Source organism: Carya illinoinensis, chromosome 3 (assembly GCF_018687715.1).
Source record: "Carya illinoinensis cultivar Pawnee chromosome 3, C.illinoinensisPawnee_v1, whole genome shotgun sequence".
Lineage (NCBI taxonomy): Eukaryota > Viridiplantae > Streptophyta > Magnoliopsida > Fagales > Juglandaceae > Carya > Carya illinoinensis.
In genome coordinates, this window is record NC_056754.1 from 10485022 (window position 1) to 10505490 (window position 20469).

Consider the following 20469-nt stretch of genomic DNA (forward strand, 5'->3'; position numbering starts at 1 on the left):
TTTTAATAGATTAGATAAACAATAGCAAATCAAATGTTATAGGTTTTTAAAAACTAAGTAAAATTTGGAAAACAATTTTAGAAAATCCCATTTTTAGCTAAATGATAAACAAGTTTATGGGAATTTTAATGTGAATGGCCCTTATAAAATTACTTTTTTGTTATTTTCTCAAATTTGTCTATTTTGCTTTCTATTAGATTTTGTTTTTTTTTTATTTGTTTTATTTTTTTTATTTTTTTATCATTTACACCATTTATACATTAGTATAGGATTAATTTTAAATATTATTTTTATATTAATATTTTCTTCTAATCATTTAAACTTTTTATTATATTTATTTACTTCCAATTATCTATAGTTTTTATTATACTCAAATTTATTATAATTTTAAAAATATTTTAAATATTTATGGAAATATAAAAAATTTATCATATCTAATTTTTTTTTAAATATTCAGTAAAGTAACATTTTAAAAAATAAGAAAAAATATTGAGTTCTTAAATTTATAAATAGAGGTAAAAAATTAATAATAAAACAATAATAGAGTAAAATAGATAAAGAATAATGAATGAAATGTTAGAGGTTTTAAAAAAATAAGTAAAATTTTCCAAAAAAATATTTGGATAATGTCTTCTTTTGGTAAATTAAAGATAATTTTATGGGAAATCTAATTTCAATACTTTTATAATATTACTTTTCTGTTATTCTCTTAAATTTGTCTATTTTTCTTTTTATCAGATTCTGGTTTTTTTCCTCATCATTTCCACCACCTATATATTAGTATAAGATTGATTTCATATTTACTTTCTTCATTTTATACATTTTACTATTAAGTAATTTTACTATTAAGTAAAATTATTTTCCCTTATTTTTTTAACTTTTTAAAAGAATAGTTATAAAACTAAATATGAACTAAATTTATAAAACTAAATTTACTTGTAGAATGGGTGACTAAATTTATTCATGCTTTCCTTTTTCCAATTGTAGTGCTATTTTAGTTTTCTTTATCTTTTACTTTTTATTTGTTTCAACACAGATGTAATCAATTATTAGAGTAATCATTTATATTAATATTCAAAAAATCTTTGAAACATGAATAAACCCAATCTAAAACTCTTACACATAATAAAACAATGATATTGAGTAATATAAAGAAAAAAAATTGTAGATGTAGCTAAAAATACAAATATAATTTAATATACATATAAAATTGAATAATAAATAAGAACATAACATTTCATTTATATATATGTCAATAATCCATAAAAATAGTCAATATGGTCAATTCATATAAAATAGAGTTTTAATATTGGTTCTTTTGGATTAGTTTTCAAATTTACTATTGATGGATAAATAAACTCAAAATGAAAGAACAAGAATAGAAAACTACAAGGATGTTTAAATTTATAAAACTAAATTTACTTGCAGAATGGGTAACTAAATCTTTTCATGCTTTCCATTTTCAATTGTAGTGCTATTTTTGTTTTCTTTATCTTTTATTTTTTATTTGTTTTAACACAGATGTTATCAATTATTAGAGTAGTCATTTATTTCAATATTTAAAAAATCTTTGAAACATGAATAAACCCAATCTAAAACTCTTACATATAATAAAACAATGATATTAAGTAATATAAAGAAAAAAAAATTGTAAATGTAATTAAAAATAAAAATATAATTTAATATACATATAAAATTGAATAATAAATAAGAATATAACATTTCATTTTTATATATGCTAATAATCAATAAAAATAGTCAATATGGTCAACTTATATAAGTATTAACATTGATTAACTTAAAGATGGTCAATCGTATTGAGTAATATAAAATAGAGTAAAAAATTTACATGTAACTTAAGAAAAATAGATTTTAAAATATATAAAAAATTCATACCAGCAAATGACAAGTTATCATTTTATTTGTGTACACAAAAAAAATAAAAAATAAGAACAAAACAAATTAAAATATACATATTTATTAAAAAAACACATCAACAACCAACAAAATTATTTAGAAAAAAAAATTGCTGTAAAAAAATTAAAATAAAACAAAATTGATTCAACTTAGGAATAAATTGTTCAAATTTTTAAAGATATGTTATATTTTGTAAGAAAACAATTTCAATGAAGAAAAAATATATAAAAACATAACAATAAAAATAACGACTAAATTTGTTTATATTATCTAAAAATATAACAATAAAAAAAATTATATGCTTTAATTTTTTAAAAATTAATATTCTTCTTTCAACTAATAACATCTTCTTTTTTTTGTAGTTTTAATTTCTTGTATTTTTTGTTGTTAAAAATAGTGGCTATTATGTCATCAAAAGGATTAAAATTCATCTAATAATATATTATATTGGCAACAAATATAATATTGGAATTCTCATTTTATATAATATATATAATGTAATATACAAATATATAATATATAAATCTTATAATATATATAAATATGGAAATAAGAAATATGAATAAATAGAAATAATAAATAGAAATAAATAAAATAAAAGAAAATAAAATATAATTCAAAAAATCAAATTGATTCAATGTTTCTAATTGATGTATCTAAAGTTATTAAATTACTTTGTTTTAGTGATTTCATTTGTATAAATGAATTTTACATTATTTTATATCTTTAAACAAATATATTCTTATTAAAATATATTATTTGTTATAAAAAAAATAGGGGCTATCTTGTTAACAAGACGATCAAAATTCAGATGACATTATAATCCTTTGGTAAGAAATTTGTAAGTGTTCATTTGTTTTATGAATATTAAACATTTATTTTTTGTTCAATTACATATTTAATCGTACATATTTCTTCAAAATAAAAAAAAAAATCTAATATATTATTTGTTGTAAAAAATAAGGACTTTCTTGTCAATAAAAAAATCAAAATTAAAATCACATTACTCTTAAATATTTTTTATTTTACCTTTTGCTAAAATATTGCAAAAATCTATTTATCATATTTTGACTTTTATTTTTTAATAAACAAATGCTATGAAATTTTTAAAAATATAACAAATTTACAATATATTAGTATATCTTTCTTTTATCTAAAATCATTGTATATATTATATACAAATCTCAATTTATTCATACATGTTAATTACACAATTATAAATATCTTAATTTTTCTTGTTCTTTTACAATATTTGCATTTTATTTATCCATCGATACTTCAATATTTTTTTTTTTAACAACAGTTTCATTTATTCAAACATATTTCATGATAGTTATTATATAAATGTTATTTTTTGCAAATATTTCTTAATTAACATATGGTCAATAAAAATTTTAATATAGATTTCAATCTAAATAATGGTGTTTGCATCAAGTTTTAATTTCAAAATCACTATAAAACATAGTGATTTTAAAAATAATACCATATTTAGACATTGATTTCTATATAAATTTGAATTTATCAAACTATAAAATTTATAGCTATAAATTCAAAAAAAAAAAAATTATGATCAATTCTTTAACTGTAAATATTTACAAAATAAAACATTATAATTTTATGTTATTTCTGATTTAAACTGTTTAGATTTTATTTTTATTAGATTTAACCATTTAAAATAAATGTATGAATTCAAAAAAATAAATTAAATACAAACTTAATATATAATATAAATTTTTATCACTTCTTTTATATAATTCATTAATTAAAAATTTCAAAAGAAATTCTTAAAAAAACATTTGAATGTTATCAATTGTATCCCTCATCAAAATTAATTGCAACAAATTAAAACTTTTTCATCTCTTTAAAAATTTTAAATAAAAATATTTGTTTTTGAAAATAACATACATTTTTTTTTAAATAGGTATTACATTTTCAAGTAAAAGATCTGAAGTTAACAAATATCGTGCTAGCTAAAGAAACTGTAAGTATTTTTTTTCCTTATATACTACAAATTCTTTACTATATTCAATTCATGCTTAAAACTATATCTTTACAAAAACATAAAAGATTTATTTAAAAAAATTTATTATTTTGATTGTAACAATAAAATGTTAATTGTTTTTGCTTAAAAAGTTTGATTAAATTTCAAATAAAATTTATCACATTTATTTTGGTGGTTTCATTTCTATAAATGAAATTTACATTACTTTAGATTTTTAAAAAAATATATTCTTATTAAATAAATTCTAATATATAATTTTTATCAAAAATAGGGACTATCTTGTCAACAGGAAGATCAAAATTCAGATAATATTATAATCATTTGGTAAGAAATTTGTAAGTATTCATTTGTTTTATCAATATTAAACATTTATTTTTTGTTCAATTATATATTTATTGGTATATATTTCTTTAAAAGAAAAAAAAATCTAATGCATTATTTGTTGTCAAAAATAGGGGCTTTCTTATTAACAAAAAAATCAAATTTAAATAACATTATAATCTTTTGACATAAAATTTCTAAGTTTTATATTAAATATTTATTTTTTGTATAAATATATATTTAATAGTACATATTTAGTCTTAAATATTTTTTATTTTAGCTTTTGCTAAAATATTGCAAAAATCTATTTATCATATTTGTCCTTTAATTTTTTAATAAACAAATGCTATGAAATTTTTTCAAAAATAATAAATTTACTACATATTAATGTATCTTTCTTTTATTTAAAATCTTTGTATATATTTACAATATGTCTTTTATATGTTGTTAGTTCATAAATTTACACGTCATCTTTTTGATGTGAAATTTATTTCCTAACAAAAGTAAATTCATACATTTCTTTTAAAATTATTTGACTTATTAACTGTTTGTATTTTCTTAAACATTTATTTGTCTTTAAACATCAATCCATCTAGAACTTTAATAATAATTTATATCTTTAAAACATTTATTAACATAAAAAAATAATAATAAAAAAAACTTCTGCTTATTATTTTTCTTCTTTCCAGTTCTTAAAAATTTTAAATTTTATAAATATATTCTTTAAACTTTAATATTTAAATATAAAATCTTTGCATATAAATTTTAATGTTCTGGATGGATTTTTGTTTAAGGATGAATATTTTGTTTTTCTATGTAATAGAATTAAATACCAACAGTTATAAAATATTGTTCTATCGCAATATTATATATAAATCTCAAATTATTCTTAGATATTAATTATACAATTACAATTATAAATGTATTAAATTTTTTTTTCTTTTAAAATATTTGCATTTTATTTGTCCATCAATACTTCAATATTTTGTTTTTTTAACAACAGTTTTATTTATTCAAACATATTTCGTGATAGTTATTATATAAATGTTATTTTTTGCAACTATTTCTTAATTAATATATGGTTAATAAAAATTTTAATATAGATTTCGATCTAAATAAAGGTGTTTGCATCAAATTTTAATCTCAAAATCACTATAGAACATAGTGATTTTAAAAATAATACCATATTTAGATATTGATTTCTATGTAAATTTGAATTTATCAAGCTATAAAATTTATAGCTATAAATTCAAAAAAAAATTTTATGACCAATTGTTTAACTGTAAATATTTGTAAAATAAAATATTATAATTTTATGTTATTTCTGATTTAACTTATTTAGATTTTATTTTAAATAAATTTAACCATTTAAAATAAATGTATGAATTAAAAAAATTAAAATAAATACAAACTTAATATATAATATAAATTTTTATCACTTCTTTTATATAATTCATTAATTAAAAATTCCAAAAGAAATTCTTAAAAAAACATTTGAATGTTATTAACATTTTAAATTTGATATTATAATAACAAATGAGTATTCTTACTATTACATATCAACTAAACATCAAGTTCTTACAATTTCGTTTATCAATTGTATTATTTTTGTGTTTACAAATAATTATTATAATATCTCTCATCAAAATTAATTGCAACAAATTAAAACATTTTCATCTCTTTAAAAATTTTTAAAAAAATATTTCTTCTTAAAAATAACATACATTTTTCTTTTTTAAAAATAGGGATTACATTTTCAAGTAAAAGATCTGAAGTCAACAAATATCCTACTAGCTAAAGAAATTGTAAGTATTTTTTTCCCTTATATATTACAAATTATTTCGTTTGTTCAATCCATGCTTAAAACTATATCTTTATTTAGCAAGTAATGTTTTATTCAATAAAGTATATAATATAAATAAATATATTTATTATATATTCTTTTATGTTCCAATCAATAAAATTTTTGAGAAAATTAAACTGCATCATTGTTTAAATATTTTATATTTGACTGTAATTATTGCTTTATGTACTTTTTATTTTATGTCAATTTAAAATTTTGAACTTATAATTTACTTTATTAACATATTGAATGATAAAATTTTATTATTTAATTCCAAAATCTTTATTTCAGGAAATAATTAAATAAAATTCTGCTTCAAAAACAATTAATAAAAAAAAAAATGTCATCTAAAGATCTTCTACAAAATAAAAAAGATCAATTGCAACAAAGAACAACAAAAAGACATCCTCAGAAACAAGTTTCGAAAAGAAATATGATTGATTTTCAAGATTCAATGCCATCTGATATTGATCAAATGATTATATTAATCGATGATACATCAGATGATCATCTCCAACCTTTTAGCAATATTGAAACTCTAATATTCAACAATGCCATGGAAAGAGATCCAGAATTTCTCGCCGTAATTTTAACATTCTTGGAATGACCTCCTCAGAAGAGCCTAGCATATTCAGAAGAATCTATACAATTAAATATTTCATACAGTTCTTCTGCTGGCTCAAGTTATTCTGTAAATTTGTCGAAAGGAAAATCAACAAATGCACCAACAGAGACAAGTCAACTTTCTAAACAACTTATGGTCCATCAGGTTTACTAACTTTTATTTTTTTCCATCATATATTTTATTTATTTACTCTCTTTCAATAATTATTTTTTCCCTAAAATAGGCTCTTCCTGTTAATCAATTACAATCAAGTTCTCAAAAAAATCTGCGAACATGTACTTTTGGTAAGAACTAAAAATAAAATCAATTATTTAATAACATTATATTTTATTCTTATTTATATTTAAAATATTGATTCAAAAAAAATTATTTAATTATTTCTAATGAAATTTCTTATATTTGTTTTTCCTTTACCCCAACTCAATAGGCACATTACGTCGTCATAATGTTGTACATAGACAAATATTACAAAATGTTCCAGTTGAAGCAAATTATTTACCAAATGTGCCACATTGTAAGCATTACAAAGCGAAAAGATTCTTTCATGAAACAAACAGTTTCTACTATGCTGATGGATCAATCTCTTTGATTACAAATGATGTTCCAGATCAAGTCTATAATTTGTTTGTTTCAAATACTGCTGAATCTACACAATTTCGAACATAAGCTCGAACGTACAACAACAAATTTGTTTTCACATCTTTTGGAGTTAAATTTGACAGAAATTTATATCGAAGAAACAGAGGAATATATACATTTCGAGCTCAAGGTCAAATTTATCACTATTTTCCTGATTTGATTCCTTCAGATGGTCAACCTTCTAATTTATAGCTATATTTCTATGACATTGAACATGAATTTGATAATCGCATTGTTGACTCAATCAGAATGGATCCTTCTATTATTGCCCAACTTATGGATCTCCTTCGTGTAAATCCATATTCAACATTTTTTCGATCTATTAGTGATTTACCAAATTTAGACTATCAAAAAATCTGTATAAAATCAGATCCTAATTTAGATCAATGAGTGTTTAATGCCCCAACATCATCAGAAGTTGCAGCTATTTGGGTTGAAAATGATGATTCAGAACATTTAAGTTATTTAACACCTCGTGATATTTTCATATTTAACCATATTGGCGGGAGTCATTTAGTTCAATATTATTTTGGATGCTATGATCCGCTTCAATATCATTTACTGTTTCCTCTCGGAGATATTGGATGGCACCAAGGCATACAAAGAATCAACAAAAGAACTGCATCTGTATCTACCAATAATTGCACAACTCAATTAATTGATCCTCATCAATCAACATCAGTAGAAGAATTACTCAGAAGAGAACAACGAGGTTAAATTTTCTATGCTATCTTTTTTATATAACTTATTATTAATATATTTGGTATGTATTTTTCTAAATAATTTTTTATTACTTTTGTAGTTTTAAAGAAAAAGAGAAAAGATCCCATTGTTTCTTGCTGTGAATATTACTGTTACAAGTTATAAATCAGAGAAAATCTGAAATCTATTCTTCTAATCTCTGGCCGACTTCTTTAACAATTTATTGTTGATATATATGTCAAGATAGAGACTTCAAGGTTAGATTATTTTCGTTGCAATCAACAACATATTCGATTTGAATTATATCAAGGCATTGTTGATAGCATTAATCTTGGACAAACGCGTCAAGAATTGGCAAACATATAATTTTGCCTTTATCTTTTAGAAGCAATGGCTTTAGTTCAACGATATGGCAAACTAGATATTTTTTTGACAATGACATGCAATCCAAACTGGAAAGAGATCTCAACTCAATTGTTACCACATGAGGAAACCCAAAATCGACCTGACTTAATTGCTCGAATCTTTAGAGCAAAATTAGAGGATCTGAAGTACCAACTATTCAAACGAGAAATATTTGGAAAAATCTCAGCATAAGTTTATGTTATTGAGCACCAAAAAAGAGGACTTCCATATGCCCATTTCATAATTATATTGCGTCAAGATTGGAAATTATATGCACCAGAATTTTTTGATGAGATCGTATCTGCTGAATTACCTGACAAAGATAACAACTTACATCTCTATACAGCTGTTGTTAAGCATATGATGCATGGCCTGTGTGGAGTTCTAAATCTAACAAATGTATGCATGAAAAAAAATGGTTGTTGCAAAAATAATTACCCAAAACAGTTTGTCTCAAACACTATTGTTGGAAATGATTGCTTCCCAATATACAAACGCTGCAACAATGGACGAACAGCCAAAATCAAAGGACGTGATTTAGATAATCATTGGGTTGTTCCATATAACCCTTATTTACTTGCAATGTTTGACTGCCATATTAATGTTGAGATATGTTCTACAATAAAAGCTGTCAAGTATCTCTACAAATACATTTATAAAGGCCATGATCGTGTTGCATTTAATCTGGTTTCTAAACAAAACACTCAACAGATTGATGAAATTGAGCGATTTCAATCAGCTCGATGGATTGCTCCACCAGAGGCTATGTGGAGAATATTTGGGTTTATTATCAATGAAGTTCATCCAGCAGTCTATAGCTTACATTTACATCTTGAAAATCAACACCAGGTCACTTTTCGTGCACATGAAAACTTAACAAATGTGATGAACTCTGACTTTTTAGCAAAATCAATGCTAATTGAATTTTTCGCAACAAATCAAGTTTATCAGAATGCCAGAAAATTGTTGTATAAAGAATTTTCTGAATTTTATGTTTGGAGCCAACAATACAAAATGTGGACTATTAGGAAAAAACAAGTTGTGATAGGTTGAATTGTTACAACAAATCCTTTTGAAGGAGAAAGGTGTTGCCCAGATGACTAATACAAGAGGGGGGTGAATTGAGTTGTATTGAAAAAAATAACAATTATAAATCAAATATATAATATAAAATATAAACAAAATATGAAATAACAATAAATATAAAGAGTAAGGATAAGAGAGAAGTAAACTCAGTATGTTAACGAGGTTCGGCCCCACTGCCTACGTCCTCGCCTCAAGCTACCCCTTAAGGATTCCCAAATTCACTATTCAACCTCCTTCAGATGGAGATAGAAACCTATTACACCTTTGAACAATACCGCTACAAAGGATCGGTGTAGAACACCCTCTACACTTGCAATCACCTTACACGTGGTGCCTACGTCCTCGCCTCAAGCTACCCCTTAAGGATTCCCAAATTCACTATTCAACCTCCTTCAGATGGAGATAGAAACCTATTACACCTTTGAACAATACCGCTACAAAGGATCGGTGTAGAACACCCTCTACACTTGCAATCACCTTACACGTGGTGATTCAACTATTCTCCGTGTAGAATACTTTCTACATGCACAAGGGTTATACACACCCTTTTTCTGATATAAAAGCTGATAGTGGGTAGGTTATCAGAAAACACTCCCCAATGAGTGAAATAAGAACAATACAGCGCAAACTATATCTCTCAAAATGAACAAGGATTAAGGCTCAATGCTTAGAGAAGAGAGAATGAAAGTTTTGAATAAATGTTGTATGCTCTTGGTGTTGTAAATGTGAAGCTCTCAAATGATCTATTTATAGGCATATGAGACTTCATATTCAAATTTAAAAAGATTTACATGTCAAAAACAACATCATTCATTTTTTCAAAATATCAAACCTAATATTTTACTTTTGGCATATGACAAAAGGAGCACACTTTCCTTTTCAAAAAAATTCAAACCTAATCTTTTACTTTTTGCATATGACAAAAAGAGCACACTTTCCTTTTCAAAAAAATTCAAACCTAATCTTTTACTTTTTGCATATGACAAAATGAGCACACTTTACTTTTCAAATTTTTCAAACAAAATCATCTACCTTTTGTATAAGTCCAAAAACGTATCAATCACTTTTGAAAATATTCAAATAAAACATGCACATGTGAAAGATGACAATCAATCATCTTTAATATTTTCAAAGTTCAACCCTTTAATCAAGGCATGCACATGTAAAAGATGACAATCAATCATCTTTCAAAATTTTCAAATTTAATTTTCAAAAATATTCATGCATATGTGAAAAATGTATTTTAATGCTTTATGATAAAATATTAATTTTGAGCATTAATCCTAATTTCGAATTTTGAAGAGATTTACAATATTACTCTATAATTTTAATGTGAACTTGTTCCCTTCTTGCTCATGCTTGTTTCCTTGATGTGCTTAACTCCATTGTGTAGACAACTTGAGCTTGAGACTTCTTTATTCTTTGAATTCATTTGTTATCATCAAAATCCATGTGTAAATATATAATTACACAAAACTTGAAATCTTGGGTTCAACAATCTCCCCCTTTTTTATGATGACAAATACTTGATAGAACCTGAAAGCTGTATTAATACCTAAGCTCCCCCTGAGAATGTGCGTTAGTTTTTCAAGCAAAAGTATAAATATAATTCCAAGCATATATAATAAGTTTAGCAATTCAAACAAAGTTAATGTTCTAGTCTAATACTTCTCCCCCTTTTGGCATCATTAAAAAGGATCCGCAACAAGTAAATGGATATGAAGAAAACGGTGCGTTAGTAGACATTGTAGATAGTTAAAAAAAATAAATAAATTTCATCCGTCCGTGACCCGACAAGTGCGACTGGAGATTTGAAAAAATCGCCTGATGTTGTTGACAAACGAGATTGAAGGCTCCGAGTTTCTAAAAAAATGTCATTTTCACCAATCGGGAAAAAAACATTACTCTTTGACTTGGATGATAGCTTGTCTTGTTCTTTATGCTATCTCTATAAAATCAGTCCTGAAGTTCATCCAATCCGCATCAAGTTTTCTTCTCATCTCTATAACTCATCTGCATTCCTTCAACATTCTCGTTTTAAGCCTTCTATTCTTTTCTCAATGGCTCATTCTTCTAACATTTCTCTAGATCCATCCATGAGGCATTCTGCATCTCAACCTCCTGTCCTTTCTGCAGCTGCCATTGGTGCCATGTTGCAGCAGGAAAATAATAATCTGACTAATAAGTCAGATTCTGATGCTATTTATGACTTGGTGAGTCTTGAGACTCGCTACTCTTCCTCTATTGTTGCTTTTTCTCAGCGGCTACAAGCCAAAAATCATGAAGTTGAAAAGCTCAAAGAACAAATTATTGTACTTCAACGAATTGTTCAAGAGTCTCACACAAGGGAAGGAATCATTCGGCAGAAGAATAAACAGTTGAACTCTTTATTAGATTCTTCATTCCGCTTGCCGGTTCCTATGGATAAGAATGATATGATATTGTATGAAGAGAATGAGCGTCTCAAACATGAGGCTAAGAATATCAAGTTTATGTAAAAGTATTTAAAAAATCTATCTCTATTTTTATTGACTCTAGTCTATCTTTTAAGAGATATTCATAGCATGCATCATACCTATTTCTCTTCTGATCATACATAATCTATCTTCTGGTAAAGGCTTTGTGAAAATATCTGCTAACTGATCGTGTGTGTTTATGAATTTTAGTACTATATCGCCTTTCTGCACATGATCTCGAAGAAAATAATATCTTATTTCAATATGCTTAGTTCTAGAATGTTGTATTGGGTTTTTTGAAAGATTTATAGCAGTGTATTATCACATTTGATTGGAATGTGATTATACATGAGTTTAAAATCTTCAAGTTGTTGCTTCATGTAGAGAACTTGAGCACAACAACTACCCGCAGCAACATATTCTGCCTCAGCAGTAGATAGTGCAACAGAATTTTATTTTTTACTAAATCAGGAAACTAGTGCATGACCTAAAAAATGGCATGCTCCGCTAGTGCTTTTTCGATTTATTTTACAGCCAGCATAATCTGCATCTGTGTAACTGATTAGATCGAAAGATGTGTGCTTAGGGTACCATAACCCTAGGTTAATTGTACCATTAAGATATCTAAGAATGCGCTTAACTGCAATTAAATGTGATTCTTTTGGAGATGATTGAAAGCGTGCACATAAGCACACACTAAACATAATATCTGGTCTACTGTTGTTAAATATAATAAGTTACCAATTATACCTCGATATATTTTCGAGTCAACTGGCTTACCGGATTCATCTTTATCAAGTTTAGTTGATGGGCTCATTGGTGTTCCAATTTCCTTAGCATTTTCCATCCCAAACTTCTTTAGTAATTCCTTAATATATTTTGATTGATTGATGAATGTCCCACTTTTTGCTTGCTTAATTTGCAATCCGAGAAAGAATGTAAGTTCTCCCATCATGCTCATCTCAAATTCTTCCTGCATAGTCTTAGCAAAAACTTGATACATATTTTCATTAGTAGCACCGAATATTATATGATCAACATAAATCTGAATCAAAAGAATATCATCATTTTCATATTTAATGAAAAGAGTTGTGTCGATTTTTCCTCTTGAAAAACCTTTTTCAATCAAGAAACCACTAAGTCTTTCGTACCAAACTCTAGGAGTTTGTTTAAGTCCATATAATGCTTTTGTGAGTTTAAAAACATGATTTGGGGAAATATGATTTTCAAAACCTGGAGGTTGCTCAACATATACCTCTTTATTTATAAAACCATTTAAGAAAGCACTTTTAACATCCATTTGAAAAGTTTGAAATCTTTATAACAAGCATATGCAAGTAGCATTCGAATAGCTTCTAATCTTGCGACAGTTGCATATGTCTCATCATAATCGATTCCTTCTTCTTGATTAAAATCTTGGGCTACAAGTCGAGCCTTATTTCTAGTAATGACTCCGGACTCATCTTTCTTGTTTCTAAAAACCCATTTTGTTCTAATAATAGTATGATTTTTGGGTCTAGCAACAAGTGTCCAAACATCATTTCTTTTAAATTGATTCAACTCTTCTTGCATAGCTAGAATTCAAGATTCATCAAGAAGTGCGTCATCAATATTTTTGGGTTCAATTTGAGATAGAAAAGCAGTATGATTGCAAATATTTCTAAGATATGATCGAGTACTTACACCTTGTGAAGGTTCTCCCAAAATTTGTTCCACTGGATGATCTTTCACAAATTTTCACTGTTTGGTTGCATCTTGTATTAAATTTTGATGATCTTTCCTGATGGCTCCATGTTGAACTTCCTATATTGTTTTCTCTTTGTTGAGATTGAGACTTTCCGTATTATTTATGCCTTCTGTTTCTTCATCAATAGATTTCTTGGAGAGTGAAGAATTAGATTCATCAAATACTACATGCATAGATTCTTGTACAGTCAAAGTCTTTTTATTGAATACTTTATAAGCTTTACTATTAGTAGAATACCCGAGAAAGATACATTCATCAGATTTTGCATCAAATTTGCCTAAATTATCTCTGTCATTCAAAATAAAACATTTGCATCCAAATAGATGAAAGTAACCAATGTTTGGCTTTTTCTCATTCCAAAGCTCATAGGGGGTTTTATCTAACTTAGACCTTAGCATAACTCTATTTATAACATAACATGCAGTACTTACCGCTTCGGCCCAAAAATAACTAGGCAAGTTGTTCTTATTGAGTATTGTTCTTGCCATCTCTTGAAGAGATCTATTTTTCCTCTCTACTACCCAATTTTGTTGAGAAGTTCGAGGAGCAGAAAAATTATGCACAAAACCGTTTTCATCACAAAATATTTCAATATTTTTATTAACAAACTCTTTTCCCCTATCACTTCGGATACTTGAAATAGTATAGCCCTTTTCATTTTGAATTCTCTTGCATAACTTAGTAAATGCATTATGTGTCTCATCTTTATGAGCAAGAAAGATGACCCAAGTATATATAGAGAAATCATCAACAATAACAAATGCATAATATTTTCCTTCTAGACTTGCAATTCTATTTAGTCCAAAAAGATCCATGTGTATCAGTTGCAATGGTCTAGTAGTGGAAATATGTTTCTTAGTTTTAAAAAATTTTTTTGTTTGTTTACCAAATTGACATGCATCACAAATTTTGTCTTTAAGAAAATATGTTTTTGGTAAACCTCTCACAAGATCATTTTTTGAAAGTTTGGAAATAAGTTCCATATTGGCATGACCTAGTCTTCTATGCCATAACCAACTAGTTTCATTTTGAGCTGAAAAACAAATTGCATCTTGTGGGGTAATTTCTTCAAAATCGATTGTATAAACATTGTTACTTCTAAAAGCAATAAAACAAATATTACAATCATGATCATTCAAAATAATGCATTTATCCATTTTGAAGATAACTGTAAATCCTTTATCACATAATTGACTTATGCTCAAAAAATTATGTTTTAGACCTTCAACCAGTAGAACATCTTCAATTATGAGAGAAGATTCATTACCAATTTTACCTATTCCCACGATCTTCCCTTTCGAGTTGTCTCTAAATGTCACGTGTCCTTCTTCTTTAGATCTAAGATCAAAGAACTTAGTCTTGTTTCCCGTCATGTGTCTTGAACATCCACTATCTAAAAACCATTTGTTTTTGCTTATGGAAGACTTTATGCATACCTATAAAAACAATTAAAATGATTTTTCTTGGTACCTAAGTTCTTTGGGTCCTTTATTTATTAGTATTAGAAGAAACAAGATTTTTAGGTACCCATATGGCCCTAATAGTCATTGTATGATTTCTTCTAATAGGACAAGTATGATAATTATGACCATTTCTATTACAAAAATTACAAATAGCATGTGACATATATGAAAAACTTGAATGATTATAATAATATCCTTTTTTGACAAAATTATTTTTATGAAAAGAATTTTGAATATTAGTTTTTGATGTAGAATGATTATCAAAGAAATTTTTATAAGGTTTGTATTTTTGTTTTGGCATATATCCCAAACCTGCATTGTCAAAAACACATCTTTGACTACCAAGAGGTTTTTCAAAATTTCTTTTTCCATTCGTAAAGTTTTCAACAATATTTTCTAAATCGGTTTTCTTCTTATTCAATTCAAGATTTTCATCTTTCAAAATGATACTTTCTTTTCTTAAAATTTCAATTTCATTTGTTAAAGAAAAATTTTTCTTTTTCAAAGCAGTATATTTGATACCCAATTTTTCAAATTCCTCATAAACCTCTTCTAAAACATTTTGCAATTCTTCATATGAAGGATTTTCAATATTATCAAGATTTGTTACCTCAATGTCATCTTTAGCCATAAGACAAAGATTTGCTGATTCTTCATTGCTTGCTTCACTATCTGAGCTACTTGAATCATCATCCCATGTAGCTTTCATTATTTTCTTGCCCTTGTTTCGATCTTTCTTTAGCAGAGGACAATCTGGCTTGATATGACCAGGTTTATTGCATTTATAACAAATTAAAGTGTCATTTTTACCTGAATCTTTCTTGGAAAACTTTTTGAAGGATTTCCTCAGAGGAGTTCTATTTTTCTTCAAGAACCTCTGAATTCTTCTTGTTATCATCGCAACTTCTTCATCTTTATCGTCATTTTCCTCATCTTTATCACTTTCACTTTCATAAGGAACAGCTTTAAGTGCTAAGCTCTTCTTTGGCTTTCCTTCTTCTTCTCCTCTTTTCAATGTGTACTCATGGGTGATAAGTGACCCGATGAGTTCATTGACTTCGAGCTTCTTGAGGTCTCTAGCTTCAAGAATCGCTGTAACTTTTGATTCCCAACGTTTTGGTAAAGAGTTGAGAATTTTTCTTACTATCTCCACCTTGGAATAAACTTTGCCAAGAGCTGTCAAGCTGTTTATGATATTAGTAAAACGAGTGTGCATACTAGAAATAGATTCATCATCATTCATCTTAAACATTTCATATTCATGAGTAAGAATATAAATTTTTGATTCCTTGACTTGCGAAGTTCCTTCATAAGTAACTTCCAAGTTATCCTAAATTTCTTTTGCCGTAGCGCAATTCATTATTCTATTAAATTCATTTCCATTAAGAGCATTATATAATAAATTCATAGCAGTTAAATTTAAAGTATAAAGTCTATCGTCTTCACGATCAAACTTTTCTTCTTCCTTTTTGACCTTTACTCCATCAACCACTTTTGTTGGAATATAAGGTCCATTTACAATATATTTCCAGATTTCTCTACCTTGAACTTGAAAAAATATTCTCATTCTAACTTTCCAGAATGAGTAATTATCTCCACAAAAGAGTGGAGGCCGACTGCTAGATTGACCTTCACCAAATGAAGTTGCAATGTTAGCCATAAGATCTTAACTCAAAAGATAGTTAATCTTATAATAGAGCTCTTAGCTCTGATACCAATTGTTGCCCAGATGACTAACACAAGAGGGGGGTGAATTGAGTTGTATTAAAAAAAAAATAACAATTATAAATCAAATATATAATATAAAATATAAACAAAATATGAAATAACAATAAATATAAAGAGTAAGGGTAAGAGAGAAGCAAACTTAGTATGTTAACGAGGTTTGGCCCCACTGCCTACGTCCTCGCCTCAAGCTACCCTTGAGGATTCCCAAATTAACTATTCAACCTCCTTCAGGTGGAGATAGAAACCTATTACACTTTTGAACAACACCGCTACAAAGGATCCGTGTAGAACACCCTCTACACTTGCAATCACCTTACACGTGGTGATTCAACTATTCTCCGTGTAGAATACTTTCTACACGCACAAGGGTTATACACACCCTTTTTCTGATACAAAAGCTGATAATGGGTAGGTTATCAGAAAGCACTCCTCAATGAGTGAAATAAGAACAATATAGCGCAAACTATATCTCTCAAAATGAACAAGGATTAAGGCTCAATGTTTAGAGAAGAGAGAATGAAAGTTTTGAATGAATGTTGTATGCTCTTGGTGTTGTAAATGTGAAACTCTCAAATGATCTATTTATAGGCATATGAGATTTCATATTCAAATTTAAAAAGATTTACATGTCAAAAACAACATCATTCATTTTTTCAAAAAATCAAACCTAATATTTTACTTTTGGCATATGACAAAAGGAGCACACTTTCCTTTTCAAAAAAATTCAAACCTAATCTTGTACTTTTTGCATATGACAAAAAGAGCACACTTTCCTTTTCAAAAAAATTCAAACCTAATCTTTTACTTTTTGCATATGACAAAATGAGCACACTTTACTTTTCAAATTTTTCAAACAAAATCATCTACCTTTTGTATAAGTCCAAAAAAGTATCAATCACTTTTGAAAATATTCAAATAAAATATGCACATGTGAAAGATGACAATCAATCATTTTTAATATTTTCAAAGTTTAACCCTTTAATCAAGGTATGCACATGTAAAAGATGACAATCAATTATCTTTCAAAATTTTCAAATTTAATTTTCAAAAATATTCATGCAAATGTGAAAAATGTATTTTAATGATTTATGATAAAATACTAATTTTGAGCATTAATCTTAATTTCAAATTTTGAAGAGATTTACAACATTATTCTATAATTTTAATGTGAACTTGTTCCCTTCTTACTCATGCTTGTTTTCTTGATGTGCTTAACTCCATTGTGTAGACAACTTGAGCTTGAGATTTCTTTATTCTTTGAATTCATTTGTTATCATCAAAATCCATGTGTAAATATATAATTACACAAAACTTGAAATCTTGGGTTCAACAAAAGGTATTATCTGTGAATGTTATTAAATCATATAAGGGGTCTTTTATCATTTGATCATCTCAAAACTATAAATGGTATCTTGGCCCCCACATTTCATGAAGCTGCAACTATATATGGTTTATTACAGAAAGATGACAGTTTAGAAGAATGCTTATATGAAGCCTCTCTTTACCAAATGTCTTTCAGTTTAAGAAGACTATTTGCAACAATTTTGGTTTACTGTAATCCTACAAATCCAAGAGATCTTTGGGAACACTTTGAATAAGATATGTCTGCTGATTTTTAATTAGTTAAAAGTTCTTCATCAACTGTTAGAACTGAAACTTTACGCTCCATCTCCACAATATTTGAATCAATGGGTAGAAACATCAATTCGTTCCATCTTATCGACCAAAACATTGATTTTGATCAAGATGAATTTTTGTTTAGAGAAATTGATGATGAATTAGCTGTTCCAATTCCAGAAGAAGATCTTCATGCATCAACACTACTTAATTGCGAACAACAAAATGCTTATAATTCTATCTTACAAAAAGTTTTATCAAATGAAGCTGCCATATTCTTTATTGATGGTCCTGGTGGTACAGGAAAAACATTTTTATACAAAGCATTCCTTGCTACAATAAGAACAAAGCAATTAATTACTCTTGTAACTGCTTCATCTGGTATAGCTGCATCAATCTTACCTGGAAGTCGAACTGCACATTCACGATTCAAAATTCCACTAGATACCAACAAAAATCTCACATGTAGTGTCAGCAAACAAAGTGGACTTGCAAGATTACTACAAAAAGTAAAGTTGATCATATGGGATAAAGCTCCTATGTCAAGAAAAGAATCTATTGAAGCATTGGATAAAATGCTAAAGGACATTAATGATTCAGAATTATCTTTTGGTGAAAAAGTTATTGTGTTTGGTGGAGATTTTCGTTAGATTCTACCTGTGGTCCCAAAAGGAACAAGACAACAACAGATTGATGACAGCTTAGTTTCTTCCTACCTATGGTCAAAATTAACAAAAATTCGTTTGACTGAAAATATGCGTGTAATATTAGATCCAGACTTTTCAAAATACATATTGGATTTAGGGAATGGGTTACCACCAATCACAATTAATGAACACGTCAGAATTCCTGCAGTCATGTTAATTCCATATGAAAATGATGCTGCTTCTTTGGATCATTTGGTGGATACTGTTTTTCATAATATTTCTGATTATTCAGCAAATATTTCAAGCATGATGAATCGAGCTATATTGACACCAAAAAGCAGTTATGTTGATGAAATAAACACTTTGCTGATTCAGAGATTTCCTGGAGAGTTAAGACAATATTACAGTTTTGATGAAACAATCGACGCATCTGAACAAGCAGTCATGGAAGATTTCTTACATACTTTAACACCGAATGGACTTCCTCCACATGAATTATTATTGAAACAAAACTGTCCAATCATGTTATTGAGAAACATCAATCTTTCAGAAGGACTATGCAATGGAACACGACTAATCTGTTGCAATTTTGATTGTAACGTTATTCATGCAGAAATTGCAGTTGGTCATCACAGTGGCAAAAAGGTTTTTATTCCAAGAATTCCATTTTTACCAAATCCTGATGAAAACAGTGGTTTTCCATTCAAACGAGCTCAATTCCTTGTTAAACTAAGCTTTGCAATGAGTATAAACAAGTCACAAGGACAAACATTATATTTTGTTGGGATATACTTGCCACATCCAGTTTTATCACATGGACAATTATATGTAGTTTTATCAAGAGCTAAGACTATTTCTGCAATCAAGATTTTGATACGACCAATCTCAACTGATGAACCAGAAAAAAACTGCACAAAAAATATTGTCTACAAAGACTTATTAACATTGGCCTCCTCTGATTGATTTTACATAGGTAACAAATTTTATTTTTTTATATTTAATTTTAACTGCTATAAATAAATTAGAAATTTCCTACAATTTTTTTTTTATATTTTCAATATTCTATTAATTTATTCTTGTTAAGTAATTAATACATATAAGTTTTCTATTAGTTTTTGTTTTACAATTTAATTAATTCCATTTCTTTCCTTTTATATTTATAGACTTCATTTCTTTTTGCCTTATCAGTTTTCAAAATGTGGATCACTTATACATCAGTTAAAAATATTACTCCAAAGACAAGAGATTGGAAAATCAAAATGCTCATGGTT

At 26.8% G+C, this 20469-nt stretch overlaps 2 protein-coding genes across 2 annotated transcripts; both read left to right on the forward strand.

Annotated features, from left to right (window-relative positions):
- The first annotated feature begins 18622 nt into the window (after nt 1-18622).
- Nucleotides 18623-19201, forward strand: LOC122304462 (ATP-dependent DNA helicase PIF4-like). Its single transcript, XM_043116735.1, has one exon. The coding sequence runs from the start codon at nt 18623-18625 to the stop codon at nt 19199-19201; it is 579 nt and encodes a 192-aa protein (XP_042972669.1).
- A 105-nt stretch (nt 19202-19306) lies between these two features.
- On the forward strand, nt 19307-20161 carry LOC122304463 (ATP-dependent DNA helicase PIF1-like). Its single transcript, XM_043116736.1, has one exon. It carries the CDS (start codon nt 19307-19309, stop codon nt 20159-20161), a length of 855 nt encoding a protein of 284 aa, XP_042972670.1.
- The last annotated feature ends 308 nt before the right edge of the window (nt 20162-20469 follow it).